Source organism: Amia ocellicauda, chromosome 5 (genome assembly GCF_036373705.1).
Source record: "Amia ocellicauda isolate fAmiCal2 chromosome 5, fAmiCal2.hap1, whole genome shotgun sequence".
NCBI classification, from domain to species: domain Eukaryota; kingdom Metazoa; phylum Chordata; class Actinopteri; order Amiiformes; family Amiidae; genus Amia; species Amia ocellicauda.
The window spans coordinates 23,529,355-23,550,425 of record NC_089854.1 but is presented as its reverse complement, the minus strand read 5'-3'; the positions used below and the strand labels follow the sequence as shown (position 1 = coordinate 23,550,425).

At 40.0% G+C, this 21,071-nt stretch overlaps 1 protein-coding gene across 2 annotated transcripts; it reads right to left on the bottom strand.

Moving 5' to 3' along the window:
* Positions 1–203: 203 nt before the first annotated feature.
* map2k6 (mitogen-activated protein kinase kinase 6) lies at positions 204–19,683 on the bottom strand. Of its 2 annotated transcripts, none has more exons than XM_066704416.1 (12): positions 19,587–19,683; positions 12,022–12,088; positions 11,603–11,651; positions 10,432–10,545; positions 10,002–10,121; positions 9,593–9,709; positions 8,898–8,949; positions 8,449–8,576; positions 8,236–8,313; positions 7,907–8,046; positions 6,421–6,466; positions 204–6,047 (listed from the first exon to the last, which is right to left on the bottom strand). In XM_066704416.1, exons 4-12 carry the CDS (start codon positions 10,468–10,470, stop codon positions 5,970–5,972), a joined length of 798 nt encoding a protein of 265 aa, XP_066560513.1. In that variant the 5' UTR covers positions 10,471–10,545; positions 11,603–11,651; positions 12,022–12,088; positions 19,587–19,683; the 3' UTR covers positions 204–5,969. The 2 variants fall into 2 exon arrangements, with proteins under 2 accessions (XP_066560513.1, XP_066560511.1); XM_066704414.1 differs by having other exon boundaries at positions 19,293–19,657.
* Positions 19,684–21,071: the final 1,388 nt, after the last annotated feature.

The window sequence follows — 21,071 nt, the reverse complement described above, 5'->3', positions numbered from 1 at the left end:
AGAATACCAAGGAAGCTTGTGTGATGCAAAGCAAAAAATGCACAATCCAACAATTGGAAACAAACAAACAAACAAACAAACATAAAATACTGCAGCATGAATGATATGACCTGCCAGATCAAATACATTTTTATGAAAACATGGAAAACTAAAACCAGGCACAGAATTTTAAGAATATATATGAAAAAGACCAATCACATGTATTATTGTGTAAAAATACCTCTTTATTGAGTTTACATCATTACAATTGCACACAATCAGATTGGGCAATCTAAAATATTCATAGAAATTTATTCACCTCTAAATGAACAGTCATTAGTCTTTGCAAATGCCTTACAGTGATGTGTAGATATGCTGAGAACTTTTATCCTGGGGTAGACTTGACACCACAGTGCCCCCTCTGTGGACTTCACACGTGCAGAGGCCATGATCTCAGGTGATTTTCGGTCAGAGTTGCTAATGGATCATGCTAAGGGATAATGCAGGGCCCCCACACCCTGCTTCTCTGCATGGGCCTCAATCTCACGACAGCACAGTGCTCTTCAACGTTGCATGCCAAACGAAAGCTGGGTCAGACGAGAGCAGACCCATGATACGCAAATACGGTTCAAATACTCATGGCCTCGAAACGCAGCTATATTTTACGTATATGGAGAACAAATTTCAAATACTTTAAACCGTAAAGGACACGTATACTTAGGTTTAATAGGACATGGACAGAATTACACCCTTTTTAGAAAAAGAAAATTAAAACAAACCCAAAAAAATGCAGTAATAAAAGTACATAGGCCTTACGGCACAAACTACACATGGAATATTCTAAAATATTTACTTCCAGTTTAGAAACCAGCAGTTTTATTTTCACTGAAGACAACATTTAAATGAATCAAAAGAAAAGAAAAACAGGCCCAGCTAAATAACCCTCAGTGAATATATCCCTATCACTTTAAATACACCAGACAATTAAGAAGTGGCCCCTCATTCCTGTAAGGATGACCTATGTATTCATTGCTCATTTATAACAACTAAAGATTAGTAAAGGGGAATGAATGGGACCTTAGCTTTATTTATTGTTCTGCAGTGTCTCATTTCAACAGGTATATCAATATATAAAACACGTGTGCAAATACCATGGGACAAAATTAGATTCATAAAAAGGAACACATACATAATAACCTGGTTTATTTAATTATTTTTGTGATTTTCATAGAATAGGATCTTCATATTGGGACACTAGATTGTGTGGATTTATCGTCCAATTATACCCATTACTTGTCGTATCTCTACACCGTTCAAATCATTGTGTTTGCTTATTTGGTGCAAAAATGATAGTAAAGAGATTTAATCTGAGCGAGGGTCTGGTTTTTATTGCTTGGTAGCTTTTGAAAGGAAAAGAGATTTAAAAATTCAGTATTCCCATACATACATACATACATACATACATACATACATACATACATACATACATACATAAATACATACTTAATGTAAATAGAACCCAACTCCACAACTAAAAATACACCATTTCATTAATAGCATTTTTAGTGACATAATTAAAATCCTCCTGAGCACACTCTTAGCAATGCTTAAAATCCAGGCCTTTGGTTAAAGTGATCTATCATAACCCACGAATAGTTAAGGTTGCTCCATAGTACAGTACAAATGAAAAGAATATAGTGACTTTTCTGCATAATTTCAGTGTGATAAACCTGTTGTCATGTCATATGTAGCTTTTGTATGAAAAGAGAAATCGTACACCTCCTAATATAATACACCATACATTTTCAAGTTAGGCACCTCTTAAACCTTGAAAAGTAAACATTGTTTCACATTCACTTGATAAACTCCATTGCAAATTGGACTTTGGTACAAAGATGTACTGGATGCAAAATCACAAAGACGAGCAGAATAGACAACACTGCCCTCTTCCTACGAACAAGCAGCTCCCAAACCGAAAGCTAAATTCTACCACAGCGCTCTTGTTTTCTAACAGCCTGGGTTATTAAATAACTAGCACAAAAAAATGATAAACTTATAGTGATTTCCTGGCAAGACTGTGTCCAGCCAGGGGTCTGTGGTGATTGTATCAGCTAGGCACTGGGGAGAGAAGACAGAAATGGGGGGTGGAGGAATCCTGTACTTTAGACTCAGTGGAGGCAAACTTGCAATCAATTCAATCTCATGCATTTTGTTTTTCTTAATTATGTACTTTCTAATTTTGCATGCAGTAATGAAGGTTACGCATAGAAACACCGAGAACACATGGAACATTTGCAGCCTTAGAAAAATGGTGAGGGCCAAAGATGGTTGGTTTGATGAAGGGGCTTCATCCTGGCACACAAATACACAGCCAGCATTACACCCTTTTCCACTCAGTCTTCAAGTATTTAATGAGCCAAATGAGGGACTTCTTGTTTGCATACAAACAATAATCAAGCTCAAGTCAACAGCACAGCACGTGGAAAGAGAACAAATAAATAAAATCAGTGTATGCATTTCCCGCAAGGTGAATGTAAATATTCGCAGAAAGAGAGAGAGGTTTCCGCTTTCACAGGCACAATCTATACTTGTGTGAAATGTGGATATCGATGGATTTTAAACTGTCAAGGACTCCCTTCTCTAAGGAGCATCATTCATTTCTAAAAACACCACAGTCCTGTGAAACCATCATAGTACGCTAAAATGTCAGCTTCATTGAATACCCGATGGTGTATCCATCGGATTATAATCTTTAAAGCCCTGGTTAAAAACAACACAATAAAATAAATGTGTGTGTGTGTGTGTATATAAGATTTAGGAAACTGAGCTGAGCTGATGCAGTGAATAGATATGGCTCTTTTGCCCGTTATTCAAAAGTCGCCACAGACATTTCCTCCCACCTTCAGTGGATCTCGCTCTTTCCTCTGCGGCCGTTTGTCGGAGGTGTCCGAACGACGTCGCATCGGAAAGGAGAGGAAATGTTTAATGGCACCGACCATCCTGAAGGTGCACAGTAATCATGGTGTGAGCGCACAACGCACGAGGCAGGAACAATGGAGTTCACACTTTCATGAGAAATCACACATCACTGGCCAACAGTGCTGGGTTTTGGGCAACATAAACAGTGAAAAAAACAGGTGGGGACGTACACAACGAGCCACGGCATTGATTTGAAAGCAACAACCAAACACCACATTTAAAAAAAGACAAAAAAAAACCTAAGAAAATGAAAAAGAAAGCAGAAATCTTAAAAGGCTATTCCATCCATTTTCAGTGTAATTTTGAAAAACTGTTAAAATGGTTTTTAGGGTGCAAGTCACAAACACTAGCTAGGTGAGCCACATGATGTGTGGCAATACTCCAGATACGAATACATCAGTCCTGAATTACATGAGAATACACACATCAAAATTTAAGAGTACAAGTCTTTGGTAAATATCCCAAGCACAGAAGGCAACTCCACGAAATGTCTGCTATGGTATCAGTTTTCAAATCGTCTTGGTTTCATTACTTACAACCCACTGTGGTTGTCAATTCAGGGTTACAGTTCTTATTTTGATCCGAATTTATAGCATGTGATCACAGAGTAGGTCGTAAACCCAGTTTATGGCAAAGTCACCTGTTGGCATTTTAAACTCCGCTTTAAAAACAAGTAAAATCTCGATCTTGCTCTTTGATCAACCAGATGCATCAAACAAGAGGCAGATGCGAGTCATCAAGTGTCAACTCATTAAGACTATTATTATTATTATTATTATTATTATTATTATTATTATTATTATTATTATTTGGCCTAGCATATCTATTTTGCCAAGTATAGGTTGCCCACACTTAATGGAATCCAAGGAGAACAATGTTAAAATCATTCACAGATTAAAATAAAAAGGCGATCTTCGGGATTGGTGCGAAGTAACAAAGCTGTCTGTGGAAATATCAAAATCTTTAAACCAACCCTATGCAATCTTACGGTCACCTTATACATAAAGAAAAATGTTCTTTATGGTGTTAAATATTAAGCAGAAGAACAAAACCACAACAACACAGCGTGCGAAAGAGGGAGGTAGAGTGTAGTATATTATAGTTTGCGATTGTGACCCGTCCTGTGGTACCTTTCTACAGGATCAAAACATAATTTCTCTTTAAATAAAAGCAGGGAATCGGCAAATTCCCCCTGAAAAAGAAATGGCCGCTATAATCCAGAGAGGCAGTCTGTCCTCGAGCAAATATAGCAGCTTCCCCAGCACATCACCAGACTTCACTGTTTACCATAATTATAAATACTATCACTACTATCTCTAACATTCAATAATTAGTATCAATTATATCATAGAAGAATTATTAGTATGCATTTTCACCGTGATCTCTCCAGGATAGGCTAACCAAACCCCCGCGCAGAAACTTCCCTATTGTGAGGCCTCGTTACAGAGTGAAGGCCTCAATCAATCGCCCAGGCAACCAGAGGGGATTGAATCACTTGCTAAGTTTCCTGCAGAGTCATAGGGCTCCCGCTAAACAGTTCAGCACAAAGGCAGTCTGGCTCAGCTCAATACTAACATCAGCAGATCAGACAGAGAGAGACAGATTGATTGATGTAAATAAGCAACACAAGTGTGGCACAGAATAGGAGACGACAAAGCAGCACAAGCCTCGGCCGTGTACACAACCTAATTCAAAAGCTCAAAATGTAATTTTTGTCCTATGTCAATAAACAGACCAACAGGCGTGAAGTTTGATCCATAGAATATTGAAGCTTTGCAGAGTCCAAGGTTTTGTCCTGGGGTTTAAGTTTGGCCCCGCTGCTGCTAATTTAAGGTTCCCCTCTCTCGAATTGGTAGGAATACCTTTTTAAAACATTGCAAAGCGTAACAGCAGCGTGGTTACGACTTGTCTTGCTCACTGATTTGGAGGGGATGGTTGTTAAAAAGGCAAAAAAAATAAAACAACAACCAGTAATTGCATAATAATACTTGGCCTAAAATATAACAAATACAATAATGTTTTTTATGGCTTCAAACTGTGGCACTCTCACTCTCGGATATTCAATTATCTTTCCACATCTCTGGCTGCAACCTGAAGAGAATCTGAGCCTGTCTGTCTCTGAGAGGTATTTGATTTCCGCCAACAACAACAACAAAAAAAATCAATGAGGATTTGACCTTTATCCCTGCATTGGCTGCACTCCTTCCTCAGCACACAGAAGTGGCAGTAGCAGCTGTACTGTACTACACTGACTGTACTGGTTTCTTGGGTCACCTTGCACAAAGGTAGCTGTATACTATTGTTGTGAAGTCACCATTAAAATTTTAAATATCTATTTAGGCTATGATTAAAAAAACAAACAAATAAACAAACGTATACATTCACCCACAACCCTCACTAAATCTTTACTATGTAATGCTTTCATTGTGTGTTTGTGTATATATATACATATATATATATATATATATATATATATATATATATATATATATATATATATATAGCGCAACATTTATTTTTTGTTACGTTTCCATTTTGAAACCACACAGAACAAGCATCTTCAAAACAGATTAATAAATAATAAATTGAACCGACAAAACAAAATCCACACAAACTTCATAATACCTAGCAGTGGCACCTGGAGAGGTGGGGGTGAAGGAGGGGTTAGCGCAGAAAGATTTCAATTATGAGGTTGAGCGAGCATAAAATCTATTATTTATATATATATATATAAAAATAATAGATTTTATCTATACATCTATACATATCTATATTCTTAGAAAGGCATTCTCCTCTGAATTAACCCCCCACCTGTCCCTCCCCAGCCAAGTGTCCACTCGCTGCCCCATCCAGGACACATACAGACCCTGTGTTTCAGTGATGTGCGTCAGTCCGCAGGGCAGTGATACCCCCCCCCCCTCCGCTGTGGTGTCCTTCGGGTTCCTGGATTGGCTGTGTTAGTGGAGTAGTCCCGCCTCTGCCGGGCATGTGGGCGGAGCCAGGAGCCTGCCTCAGTCTCCCAGGATGACCTTGACGAAGCTGGCAACGTCCGTCTCCTTGGCGTCGTGGGAGGTGAAAAAAGGATGTAGCTGCAAGTATTCAGAGCATTTAGAAATTAATAAATCAATCAAATCAATCAAATAAAATAGATCCTGTACAGTTAGGAGCTGGATTGGGACATTGATGCTTTAAAAAAAAGTCTCTGTTCCCAACTCATACTATTCTGGACAAGCAAAATAAACTGTATAGATGCATTGCTGAAGCAAGTCTTCCCTCTAGTGGGGAAATAAAAGAACTTCAGCTGCAGAAACAGGCCAATGCAGGGAACATGTAAACTTTTAAGGAGTTTTTTTCCAGCTGCAGTCACTGCAGGTCAATTACAGGTGACGCCGCACATTTTTCGGACTCCGACACTCGTATCTTTCACTTTACACACAAGGGTAATTAACACCGGACTCTCACCATGAGCTCTGTGTAGGTCGGCCTCTCTTTGGAATTCTTCTTCAAGCTGGGGCAAGAAACACAGAGAACAGTTTTAACTCAGTTAAAGATGTGTACCTGTACTGCACAATGTTTCTGTCATTCAAGACACCGGAGATAACAACATCTTTGAGCTGTAAAACAAATTAAATAAACAAGCAAAAAAAAACAGATGGAAAGATTAGTGCTAGGGCAGTTGTTTTCATAAGGATACCCTGGCGTTTGTTTTTCCTTTTACCGTTATTCATATTAATTCCGTTCGCAGGGCAATGATTTGATTCTTTCCCATTCATAGGCATTGTTATTATATGCATACACTCTCACACACACACATATATGTATGCATTTGTTTATTAAAAAATGGTAAATGGTAACTGCTATTGTGTCATTTGTATACAGTACACATTCAGTTTTTCCATTAAACTTATGCTCAGCTTTTTGAGGAAGTGACAAACCGTGCGCCAGACTTTTTTCTCTCCCTGCTGTGTTAGAAGAAAACCTCACATAGGAAGATGATCAAAGGTCCTCTTTTTTTAGCAAATGAAATGAGTCAAATAGAAAGGAATAAGGTCACGGCAACACATCCCCCGTCTCCCATCCTTCCTCTGTCTAATTTGGGGGGAGAGGGGAAACAAAACAAAAAAAAATACAAAAATACAAAAAAATGAAAGGCAAACAAAAACAAAACAAAAAACCCTGAATTGAGGATGTAATCACAGCTGGCAACACCTTGCGTACGGGGGCGCTCTATGAATATTGTTTTGTTACAGGGGAGATGAGTGCGGGACGGTGAAGTCATCCCTGCCTCACAGGAACCGTGCGAAACGACAAGGACAGGAAGAGCTGCTCAGAGAGAGGGACGTGCTCTGGGCAGGCATCCCAGTGTGGCACGATCACTGCGAATCTTTCCAGATACTCACTCAATGGAGCGGGGACACTCAATACATCTGGCTGCTGTATATTTATATTGTCATTATTCATATTACGGAATTGCGACTGGTAAACACCAGCAAAAAACTAAAACGGAACAACATCCTGGTTTCCTGGCTGCCAGAACACATCCCATAATGCACCTGGTCATCCCTATGACAACTTTTCAGACTGCGTGTGTACTGGCGTCACACTGCACAGAAATGTTCTAAAGGTTTAGGATTAATGTATTCTCTTCCTTCCGTGTCTCTCAACAGAAATCCTATTTCATCTTACTGGGCAACTGCGATCACTGTATGGAGAAGCTGTTTCCGGACATCAATTCGAAATAAAGTAAAAGATAAAAACCTTGGCTTCAAGAAAAGTAAAAACATAGAATAATACAAAAGCACGATTTCACAGATGGTTTGATACTTGGGGGACCTTTTTAAAAAGATAATCAGATTATCGATCTATAGATATAAATAAAACAATACATAGCATGAAATAAGATCTCTGTCGGTCTGTGTAGAGAGATACAGGGAAAGATATTGCTCACCACTGGGAAGCGAAGTCCACAAACTCTTGGGAGAAGCGGTCGGCGGGGAGCTGGGGGGACGGCTCCTCCACCACCTGTTTGAGCTGCTGGAACGGCGTGCCCCACGAGTCGTAGGGGAAGCGCAGGATCGCCAGCTCAATCTGAAGGACAGGAAGAGACAGGTTACACTGGGACATACAGCCCGTCCACAGTCCACAGTTAGCATTCAAAAGCCCTGTGGCTTCAACCGGAAAGCGCAGCTCTGGAGGCTTCTCACATCAAACTGGATATGCAGACATGGAGACAACTTAAAACTGCCGAGAGGTCAGAGATCAAAGCTCGCTGCCTACCATGGTGATTCCTAAACTCCAGATGTCGGATTTGACGTTGTAGCCTTTCTGGTTCAGTTCTGGGTTTATCCTCTCAGGCTGCAGCGAAAAGTATAAAGAGGAAACATTTAGGTTGAAGGTTGAGGACAATGTTTTGATACATTAGGATGCAAAGACGCAACACCTTAAATCTTTATTTTTTCTTTGTTTTCATCTCAGCCACTGCCCACTCACCGCCATGTAGGGCTTGCAGCCAGCATCCATGGTCTTTGCCACGGAGTCCACCAGGTAGCCGCTGATCCCGAAATCACACATCTTGACCTGGCCCTGCGTGTTGATGAGCACATTGGAGGGCTTCACATCTGCACAGCAGCAACAGAGAGGCGTGTCAAATCACAGCTTTGTGGGCTGGGCTACCTTACATTTCTCACATGCCTAAAATACAGCACGAAATTCACCAGAGAATACGCTGCAGGAAAAAGATGTCGCTTCAGTCAGGGTAGGTCCGCAGCCCACAGGAAATACAGTCACGCCTGGATTTGCACAAGAAACTTCCCACTTCCCCCATGTGTGCAAATCTGACCATGTAAACGCAACCCCCCAGGCGCAGAAACTGTCGCCGGCATAAGGTACAGAGCACACTGCCCCGCCTGGTACATGAGCGATCATCAGCCCTCTCTCACCTCTGTGAATCACGGACAGGTTGCTGTGTAAATGCTCCAAGGCCTTTACAATCTGCAAGGAAAGTGAGGGAAAGGTTCAACACGGCACAGATACACTGTCCTGTACGATATTTCAGTCTGCCTCCCACGTCGCCCACCCCTCCACCACCTCCCGAGATACAAACACATCTTGTTATATAAACACTGACGGTTTTACACACACTCTCGCAGCCCAACGGTCTGAATCTAACCAAGGGGGTAACTGAGTCTACATGCACATTCTGCCCCACAGTTTTAAACATGGATGAATGGCTTATTGTTCCCAGCCTGCGGAGTATGATTTCTGAAACCAGCTCCATTGTGATTGTGATCTGGAGAGATCTTTAGAGGCAATTACACTTTTTCCCTCATTTTTTGTTTTTTGTTGTTGTTGGAGTCATAGTCTGCAGCCACTGCAGGTTTGAGTAGTTTGTGCTTGATAACTTATTTTAAAATGCATGCAGGGAAAACAAAATAAACTGTCTACAGAAAGATATACCGCACTACTGTAGTTCTGCCAAAAAAAACTAAATCTGATATGAAAAGACATGCATAATCAGATTTCAATTTTGTATAGACACGTGCAGTCAAAGTATTGATTTATACAAAATGTGGCCTTCGTCTCTGAGCAGTGAAGACCGACAGTATAACGAAGTCTTCCATTTCACAGGACTCACGGAGACGGTGATCTTTCCCAAGATGTCCTCGGGGATCGTCATTCCCTTCTCAATTACTTGCTTGTAAAACTTGTCCAGAGAAGTGTCCATCAGCTCCATGCAGATCCAGACATCACCCTGGGGACAGACAGAGGGAGAATCAGGACAGGGAAGAGTGCAGAAAGATAATTTCAATGTAGATGACTTTGGAGGGTGGAAACTGTAGAAAATAAATTGGCCTGGATTCCTATTTTGATCATATTTAATCACGTGACTCTAGGTTTTCTACCTGTCCATCCGAGTCTTAAGGAGGAATCCAAAACACCTATTTAGACATTTAAACTGAAAAACAAATGCAAAGAATGTTTCCATATTGCTAGGAGAACTTTTGCAGGCGAATCAGTAGCACGAGAGGCCTTCTGTGCCATACCTCTCTGAAGAGAGCGCCGTAGAAAGTCACGGTGTAGAAACAGTCCACGGTCCTCATTGAGATATCCAGGTCCATCAGGAGTCTCTTCTGCTCCTGTGTGTTCACAGTCGCCCGGATTCTCTGTAGACACAGATGCAGAGCACAAATCATCAGCGCATTACATGTAGTGCTTTTGCTGTCAAGGATTCCCAAACACGGGATTTCACAGGGATGCATCAGTCTCTGGACATAAGGTGGCCAGAGACTGGCCATAAGTAGACATAAGTAGAGGAATGGCTAAAGGTGGGCATTCTCAACCATAGTTCTTCAGGGTGGTGCTGAGCACTTCAGAAATCACCCAAAACGGGTTATAATGCATCGGAAACTTTTCAGTGCCCATGGAGCTAAGAGTGTATCTGGGAATGACCATTGACTGTGGTTTGTCACTCACCTTGACTGCCATGATCAGACCGCTGGGCACGTGTCTCATCTTGTCCACCACGCCGTACGCCCCTCGGCCCAGCTCGCCGATCTGCTCCAGGTCATCTGCTTTCACCACAAAGTTCTGACGAGAGAAATTGAGGCGTTGATGGCATTCACACACATCCTTAACCATCGCTACATAAACCGGGCGCCAAACGCAAATAGCCAGTGATCGAACAAGGCTTTCTGCGCCCCAGAAGTTTCATTATGCTCCCTAATGGAAACACGCCATGAAGCAATGGCCTTGTAATTCTGCAATTGGCAGACTGGTCCGTATTTTGATTTGCTAAAGCCTGTCTGAATGCATAGAAAAGCCAGTTGAGCATTTTCTCAAATGTGAATCAATCAAAATTACAACTGAGATATACTGATTAAATTTCACTAACATTGTTAGTCATATTACAGTGGAATCATCAGCTTTATAATTAGATAATGTTACAGAAATAGTAATTTCTGTGTAACAAGGGAGATTCACCCACACTGTTAAGAAGCATCTAGCCTTTTTGATCAATTACACAGAAAACTGTGAAATGCAGAAACACAAGCACAGGCAAGAAATTGTTACTTTTCTAACCTTAACCTTAAAAATAATGTTGGTTACTTTGAATTCAAGCTTATTATATCAAGCTGGAAATACAGAAGAAAAATAAATAAACTGTATGAGTATGAATAAGACAAAGGTCAGGCCCTTCCTATAGCAATTCTCTATATAGCACTTTAATGTACACAAACTATGCAACAACACTGAGATTTAGCTATGTGCACACACATATAATAACAGTGCAGTGCTTTTTGCATTATTTGTAAGTCGTTGTTGATTAGGGAGTGAAAGGCAGTAATAGACTGGAAAGTTTATTTATCGATCTGTTCCTATTTATCATTGGTTAAGTCTTAAATCTGAGACAATTTGCACACTCTATCTTATAGGCCCTGACTATTAAATACATATAATTTACAGGATTAGCATTTTTCTTCTAGCCTGAAAATAGTAAATTAACTATTATTATCTGTAATTACAAATATATATATATATATAATAATACAAAATAATATAATTACAAGAATATGTTCTTCCAACATCGTACCCTCTCCACTCATTTCCTATGAAATTTGTAAATGTACATTTATAAAGATCCTACCTTCTCCCCAATGGTAACACAGGCTTTGGAGTCCAAATCTCTGGGTGCACTGAAGAGGACAAAAAACAGATTATTAGCATTATTATCTACTATATACTATTCTACCTCACTCTTACAGAGGTCCAGCCTAACACTGTTTGTACCAATTTTTCCCATAACCTGGGCATTTTTACTGGGAACTGACAGACACTACAAGACAACGGCATCTGTCCCTCAGTCAAAAGCACACCGCAATAAAACACCTGCAGCTGAGCTAGGGTTTCTGAGACTGAAACTCTTGCCTACTTCCTCCAAAGGCAATGGGAAGAGCCCCAAACCCTAACCATAGTCTCCCTTTGTCTCTCTCTATCCTCTGTGACAGTGCCTCTGCTCTTGCTGTGTTTCTGGCCTCCACAAATCAAAAGCAAATTCATCCTTACGCCGCAGTGGCTGCAGGCTGCTCGAAGACTTCCTTAGAGAGCTTCAAACCTGGGTTCTTCTTTTTACCTGAACGAGAGAGAGAGAGAATCCATGAGAAGATGGATGCAACATTATTTTGTATTAATGCCAAGGTAATCATATAACACACCCATAAAGGATTTTCCACCAAAACAACCTGGAAATAAGTGTATACCCTCAATAAGTTCTGCACAAGTACCCAAAACCTCTTTGCTAGTTTACAAAAAAGAAATAAAGGCAGATAAATTAGCAGTTCATTTTCACATTTACAGAGTGCGAATATAGTGCTCTGGTGCACAAACCTAAAATAGTTACCTTGGTCTTATTTCATACTATTGGGGGCAAACCTCAGGGGGCCATAGGGGAACCATGACAAATCTACACCGCCTCCCAAAACAACAACACCCTTATGCCTGATCAGATTCCCATATAGTACTGTACATTTTCAGGACTTTCTAGTAAGATTTTTTAAAATCCTTTCTGTGATGCCTAGAACTGTATTATAGTTTAATATAAACCCCCCCAATGACAATAACAACAGTGAAGAGACTGTCTTCCTTAGATTTCGAAGCAAATGAGACTTGCAACAGGGCAAACTGCCACAGTGAGGAGATGTTTAGGGGCTCCCCGCAGCGATGCCGATAACCCAACCAAGGCTATCACTGTGTACCCACCCCGTGCGATTCATAATCTCTGCGCCGTCCTACAGACCCAGCAGTGCTTTCGAGGGCAGAGGAACGGCGGCTCCAAGACCCTCCGCGCTAATTAAAAGCTCTGCCTCACTGCCCTAGCCTGCAATTTGCTCGGGAGACAGGCTATCATCAGCACGGAGGCTGCCATTGTGCTCTGCGTAGCGTGCGCTCAGGATAATTGTGGGCTGACAGCGTGACTGGAGTTGGATCTCACTCCCCTGCCATTACCCCACCAACCCTGGCGGCCCCAGCCCTCTGGGAGCGGCCCACACAGCCGACACGCACAGAGCTCACACACACACAGACACAGTTTGAGTGTCGGGATGATGTACTGCACGCACACCACGCGATTTTCATCCGCCACCCCGCACACCGTGACGCTGATGGATGGATCCACCGTGTGATTTCCTCTGAATGAACGATAATGGTTTCTCTTGGGCCCTGTTCAACACTGTGTCTCTCTCATCTTTCTCACGTCGGGCCTTATGAACAATGACCTCACTGGTGCAACACTTGGATCCTTATACTTTATTAAACACCTCCACGAGGTAACAAGATCGATTACAGTCCCAGAGGCCTCACTGTCTTTGGTCTAGTTTCTCGGAGGATTCAGACATACCCAGTTCCAGCAAAAGAGGCGTCGCATAGCGGGGGAACGGTACATAGTATAAACCCACTGGAAGTTTGTGTTTTTTATTTTTTATTTTACTTTCAAGATTTTAAATCAATGAAATCTAAAAAGTACCTAGTCTTTGGGTTTTTGAAACATACAGTTTTCACACTTTAACCATAACTGCGTTTTACCAAGCTTTCCAGTCTCACCAAAGCACATTATCATCAAATCATTCAGAGTTCTCCAACTGTTCAAAACCGATTCAACTGCCACCCTTCTCTCTCTGCCCCAGTCAGATTCCTCACCCTGAATGCAGAAGGATTCAAATTCCACGCATTAGTGTCTCCAGGTTTCAGACAAGATGGAGCACGCTACGAAGAAGAGCACAGGACGGCTTCAACTCAAGGGTTACATCATGCACTTAAGCAGCACAAAAAACTCACTCAAACATATGTACCAACAATGCAGTACTGGCACAGAAAAACCAAGCTATAGAACTTGTGAATGCCTTTTTCTTTTCTTTTTTTATGCTCATTCATGAACTCTCTTATTATTTATTATTATTATTTTTTATTTCTGGAAGGGAACAGGACTTGCATATTGAGTCAGAGCTGAACAAGAGGTCAACGGGCCTGACGGTGACCTAAAAAAAAACACACAAACTGCTCTCATACTAATAGAGTAGCAAGGCTGGGTTCGCATACTCTTAACTGGCAAGAGAGAGAGAGAGAGAGAGAGAGAGAGAGAGAGAGAAATCAGTGCATGGATTACATCATTTGCGTTCATGGCAGGAAATACTTTACCCATAGTTTGTTTTAAGCCGAGCCAACAGTGGTTTTAAGAATAATACCAAGAGCCTGGTGAGAAACACTTTGACAGCTGAATTAACAGAATATTACATAAGATTTTTCATTTTAGCGGAGAATATTTCTGATTTTGTTATTCAAGATGGTGTTTTGTGTTATGGGTGACTTACACTCAGGATGTCTTGACTAATTTTAGCTTTGCTTTCAGAGTTCCGTCTCTATGGGAAACACAAAAAGAAACAACAGACAATTCTGTATGTTTAAAAGAAGAAAAAAAAGACCAATGTCAAAAAAGAGAGTAAGCCGGATTTTCTCTGTGTAATAAACTCTTATTTTACAACCTGGTTTATTTTTGGCACAATGTAATGGGATTGTGTGCACCTCGAAGATTTAATCATTTTTGCTATTAACAAATAAAGTAAGATCCAGGTAATAATAGTATTGCAAAAATAGTGTGGGGCTTTTAACAAAACCCCGTAAAAAACCACCTGCTTATTACAGAGAAATTCAGCTTAATCTTTTTTTCCGACATCTGCCTTTTTTTCCTCTTAAACACACAGAATTGTCTGTTGCTTTTCTTTTCGTGTTTCCCCATAGAGATGTCTACATCACTCCATGGGTTTAAAAAATAAGTATTAAATCGACAGGAAAGGAATGACCTAAACGATTACAATGCATATTTCACACTCATTTACAAGGAAGGATATAATGAATGAGATTGTAAACAGTTTTTACATTACCCCAAACCAGTTGTAAACTATTTATAAAATTAAAAAAACACATCAAATAAAGTAACTGTCAATGAGCTTCTCCTCACAACTGTTAATAGTCCAGACTTGCTTCAGGACAGAGACAGCTACAACACCTCAGGCCGGCCACAATACTGTCCTCCCCTGCCCCTACTAGTTTGTGAACTACCAGGAGATCCATTTAAGCCATCGTATTCGCACGATTATTTATTGTCTGGCATTGGTTTGTCAGACATTGTCTCTCCCATGCCGAGCACCAATCCCAACTTTCTCGAAATCCGAGTCCCCGCCTTTCCCCCCCTTCGGGCTGGCCCTGGCCGCTGCTCGGCTCAGAATTCCAGGAATGCCAGGAATCCGTCAATGGAATTCCAGGACTTCTCGGAGGAAGACCCGGGCAGGGATTAAAATAACCCTTTGAGCTCTGACACTCTCCCCCGCACTGTCCTTCACAAGTGTGCGACTGCTGTCGGCTACATGTGCCAGAGTTTCAGATTTGATCATGAGATTTAAAACACATTAACCGGTAATAGTTTTGAATTGAGAAGAAGTAGGGGAAGTCTTGTGTGTGTGGTTTCAGTCATCGCTGCACACAGAGCCCGCGTGGTTCAGCAGGGTGCAGGATACCACACACCGCCAAAGATGGCAGACCCTCGAGGTACAGCTGTTAAGAAACTTCTTTGGGAAATGTGATGTCATTAGTTCACACCCAGCTTCCTCTTGCAGACATTAATGATATACAGTCACCGCACTGAGGGGAGAATGCATTCTACAGTTAAAATGGATTAAATGGATTATTGGCTCATATGTAAAGCAATTACCATTTTGGGGGGCTTAACTTTATTTTACTACACGCAAGAAGAGAAGATACAGGTTTTTAACATGTAACCAAAAAGAAACCAAGCAAGGCAGAAACTGCAAAGTAAACTAACATCGGAGCAAGCTGGCTCAATTTACAAACTGCTCTGTAACCGATTCTCTCAAAACCAAACATTTCACCGCACTGGAGTCATAGTTTAGTCTTCGCTCAGTTTGCTTTTTAGAGGAGTTTGAGTTTTGGACGTATGTAAAGGAAAAGAAACACGGCCTACTGTGTTTAAAATTAGACGTCAATATGTTGACATTCTATCTCCAAACTCACTCAACCTGATTAAAGTAGGTAATGTGCTAAGCATACCGTGTGAATATGCGCTGCCTTCACTGCTTCAAGTAAACCATATAAAAATGTCACAGGTGTGTTAAGGCAAAGTATTTCAATATGGCTTTAAACCACACACTACTGTACTGAAGCTAGAACTTTCCAATGGATTGCTTTTTCTTCTTCTTATATTCAAAAGGCTTGAAGAATTAAAAAAAAAAAGAAAAGTTAATTAAAAAAAAATACTAATAATTTGAAGATTTTTGTGTATGGTTACACATTCATTAATTTTGCTTTTAGTATGGCAGTCAGTACGTGTAACACACTACAGCTGCAAAACCCTTTCTGCAGACATTTAAATTTCTTTGAAAATATCCAGAATGCATATTTGTGCATTATGACTTGCTAAATATTGTTGATATTGTTTCTGCATTTGACAACAACACCAAGTTATTTATTGCCTTGTCTAAAACAACAGAGCAAAGTTCATGCTCCACCGTGAAACATCTAGAAGTGTTTTTAACCAGTTATTGATGACTAACTACCTATTTACCTGCTTAACTTCAGTAAATGACCAAAACATTTGTCACCAGCCACCATGACTAGTTAACTAAAACCAATTCTAATTAATCTTAAACTGTTTTCCTTGTTTGATTTATTCCACTCAAAGCAGTTTAAATTAGAAAGGTGTTTCAGAACAATGCTCTACCAAGAACAAACTCTTAGGTGTGGTCTTCTACCTTACATCAGAACAGCTCATGCAAAATATAGCTGTAAACATGGTCAGTTGTTTTTCCGACGATTGCCAAAATGCTTCTTGTAGAAGAAAAGGTTTTCCATTTTATTGAAATGTATGCTGACTCAACTTGTTTCCTCATCAGCCCTGAATATTGTTATCTGTGCTGGCTGTGAATGATTGAAACATATGAGCTGCTTTGTCTTTTCATACCCTGCTATGTCTACAATTAGCTGCACTACATACATATACATTTACTAACAACATTTTAAAATATTGCAACATAGCCAACATCTGCACCAAGCTGTGTAGCCGACAAAAAACGTGATCAGGGTTTGTGGGTAATATTAACATTTTACATATTGACCCACATAAGCAACACTCTAAAGATCACAGAAAAAATTGAGAAGCACAGATCTCCACTTAAAACCCCTACTATCATATATATGTTCCTTCCACAATTATTCTGATGCTAAGGCAGGCAAAAAGCAGGCACTAGCTCACAGGCTGTTTAGCGTCCACAACCCCGGAGGAATCTCCGGGATCACTGGGACAATACACCAAACAATCCTATTGTTATTGCAGCAGAAACTACTATAGAACTGGAACGTGACCAACAATTGCCCAGTCGAAAAAGGGGATTCAGGATCCCAGCAGCTGAAACAGAAGTGATTTGCATGACAAACGTCAGGATTGTGAAGCTCAGTGGTTGGCGCACACCGGGTTGCAGAAAAGCGAATGGGGAATTAGGCTAACTCAGTGGTTCAACTGGGCTGCACTTAATTTGACAATGGGTTGGAGGAGATGGCCGTTGATGGGCTGTTACAAAGGTGCTAGGTATACCCTGGAAAGATATACCTCCATTACAGCAGCATAAACATATGACAAGGGTTTCCCACATCTCCTCACTCTAAACTCATGTAGAACCTCTAGTCTTTATCTCTGGCATAGGTTTAGTTACACTGTGCATGTTGGAAAAGAAAAATATAATCAAGCAGAGCAGATCACAAATATGAGCAAAGAATCCTGATTATATAAAATAATTATAAGCTGTAGCCTCTATTGGCTGTGCAGAATAGAATCATCTTTAAAGGAAGCGTTTTTGTCGCAGGGTATTGTCCCTCCAGCCACACACAGGTAGACAACTCTCACTACAAACATCTGCAAAACAGCTGTGCAGGTACATGTGCTCTGGGCGACAGATGCACCCAGAAAACGTAACAAAAGCCATCCACTGCACAAACCACAGAAGTATCCCCACCCCGCAAACAGGACAATTTATATATATATATATATATATATATATATATATATATATATATATATATAATAATCCATATATAACAAAAAGCTAAAAGCCCTGTTCTGCGCTAAATGATCGGCACTGCAAATTAACATAGCGTGAAAAAGCAAATATAAGTAATTTTAATCAATATGACCAAATCCCACAATAATTAGACGTTGCTCAATACGGTCCATAACAATTAAAGGGCAACTACGTCCTTTTTGCGACGTAAAGGTTTTGCATGAAGTCACATTTTCAAAGACTAAACCGAAAAAACATAGTTGTTTTTTGAATGTTGTTTATCGTGCTATATTTGTACATGTATTACTGCGGCTTATGTTTCTGATTGCAGATTTTAATTGCCTATCCCCGAATCGGTGTTTTGCAGCAGCAGACTGCAAACCTGCTATTTTTAGCAAGTTATTTATTTATTTATTTATTTACAAAGTCCACCTATTTATTAATGCAGGAACAAAGCTTGCAAGATGAGACTGTTGAACTACCAATAATAAAAAATAAATCAAAATGCAATTTTCCATTGCGCACACGGACAGAAAACAAGCATGCAAGCGACTGATATGAAACACGACCCCTGCGCTATTTAAGACGTTTGTACGCCGGACAAGTTACTGTGACACCATATAACTTGAGTGATGATCCTTTTGTCCAATCGTTAGCTATAAATCATAATATTTATATCAAGCAAGATAAGTTTCCAATGCACCTTGCAAATCTATTGCAGAAATTCAGACAAGGAAACCAAAAAGTTGGTGAGAAGAGAACTACCCTGGGAAACTATCAATGTTTGTGTCATATGCGATTATACAAATAATATATATATATATATATATATATATATATATATATATATATATATATATATATATATATATATATATATATAAAGAAACATTTAAAGAGCCGTATGCATTCGTATTGCAATCTCTGTGGGAGTGCCTGACAAATACAAAAAAAAAAAAAAAAATAGCATGGGCTCCCGTAATCCCGGTAAGAAGAATGCAAACAACGTCAAAATACAGCTGAACTGCTGCAAGCATCGTCTTACCAGGAACTCTGCAAAAGGGCAGCTCCTAAACAGGAAATGCAACTGACCCTTTTAAAGCCTCAAACTTAAAAATGCATTGGTCCAACCGGAGCTGCAGCGATGCACTTTGCAAAGATTGCAGCTCTAATTGCATTTCTTTGGTTTTGCACAGATCACTTTCATAGTCTTACCTCCCTTTGGCAGAGACATTTCCCCTTTGCTTTGAAGAGGGGGAGGGGAAGCACAAAAGACTTTGCCTTCTCTCTCTCTCCCTCCCTCCATCTCTGTCGCTCTGGAGCTTCTGTGACTTGCTTTGCAACAAAGATGCAAAATGCAGCCTCCGATCGTCATGCAACTGGGGTGTTTTTGCCTCTGGACTGCAGGTCTCGATGCAGAGGGCGCCAGTAGAAATGCACACCTTGCAAAATCAGCTGGAAAGGGGGATTTTGCAATTGCACTGCAAAGGAAAGCTCAGCTGCACTTACATGATGGGCCAAGGCTGGCAGCTGAAAGCTCCAAACTTGGATCAGTGAGAGTCTGTGTGAACAGACGTTCTTCCTGCACTGAGCGCGGAGGCTCACGGGAACTGTAGTGCCGCTGTCGACAACAAACGTATTTGTACTTGTAGTATTGTTTTTAAAGTCCCAGATCGCACCCTGCACCCTGTCTTGTAAAAATCGCTAGGCTTAATAGGTAACTTATATTGATTATTGACTTTTTATGTTTGTGCACTGTGCTATTAAAAGTAAGTGAGTTTTTCCACTAATTTTATAGATATGTGCAACGTGCAGAAAAATATTTGAAACTTCAAATGGAACTTCATGGAAAAACGAGTCCGTTTATATACTATTTTTTTTCCTTCAAATCCTGTGTAGAAGCCTACATTTAATGTTGTTTTTCAATGAGACAGGTCAATAAAGAGTTAACATAGTTTAAAAGCTACAAAGGCTGAACCAAATCACCTCCTCCCATAAATCAGCCCACTATTTTAGCCACAGTTGGATTCTGGGACTGTTTATTTATGTCAACATATTTTAGTAAAATACTTTCAAATCAAATCAAATATTGCACATAGAAATACATATATAAAATAAACAGTTTACCTATACACATTTCTACATGTTTTATGCAAATTATATATTATATATATATATATATATATATATATATATATATATATATATATATATATATATATATATATACACACACACACAATTAAATTGGGAATTATTGCAATACTGAGGAGGGTGGAGACGTCGTGCCCTATAACCACAGTTGACTCGACAATGGGTCGACCAATGGGTATTCCTGCATTTTTCAGCCTAGTGAGTACTGGAGTTCATCCCTTTAAGTAGCCGTATTGTGCAGGAACAGGTCGCTCCAGTTTTTGGGGCCTAGGCTACATGTGCGCCCTGCTGTTTACATAATAACAGCCTGCAGAGAGAGCCGTCCTGCCCTGCACCACACTGAGCACAAGAAAGGGTCATGGGAGGGCACTGATCACACCTGTACACACAAGCCTTTCAGAGGTTTGGTAAAAATGCAACTGCAAGTTTAACAGTAAACAGGTCTCCAAAATGAAATGCACCATTTTACTTATATATATATATATATATATATATATATATATATATATATATATATATATATATATATAATATTTAATTATTGGTATAACAGAATGCACTGTAAGAATTAAAACAGCTCTATTTTGTACTAGTAATATCAAGGTATATCTTGATTATCCATCAGTATGGTATGTGATTATATTTCCACAGATTGGGATATTTATGTAAACAATGTGCAGGACAACAACAGGGAGTGAAAAACAAGCTTCACAGTAATACAAAATCTTTGTTTTCACTAGATATATTTCGAAAAATACACTAACGGGCTGTAGTGGTTTATTGACACCTTGACATTTTAGATGCGCCGGCACAGCAGTACATCATCCGGTATCACTAAAG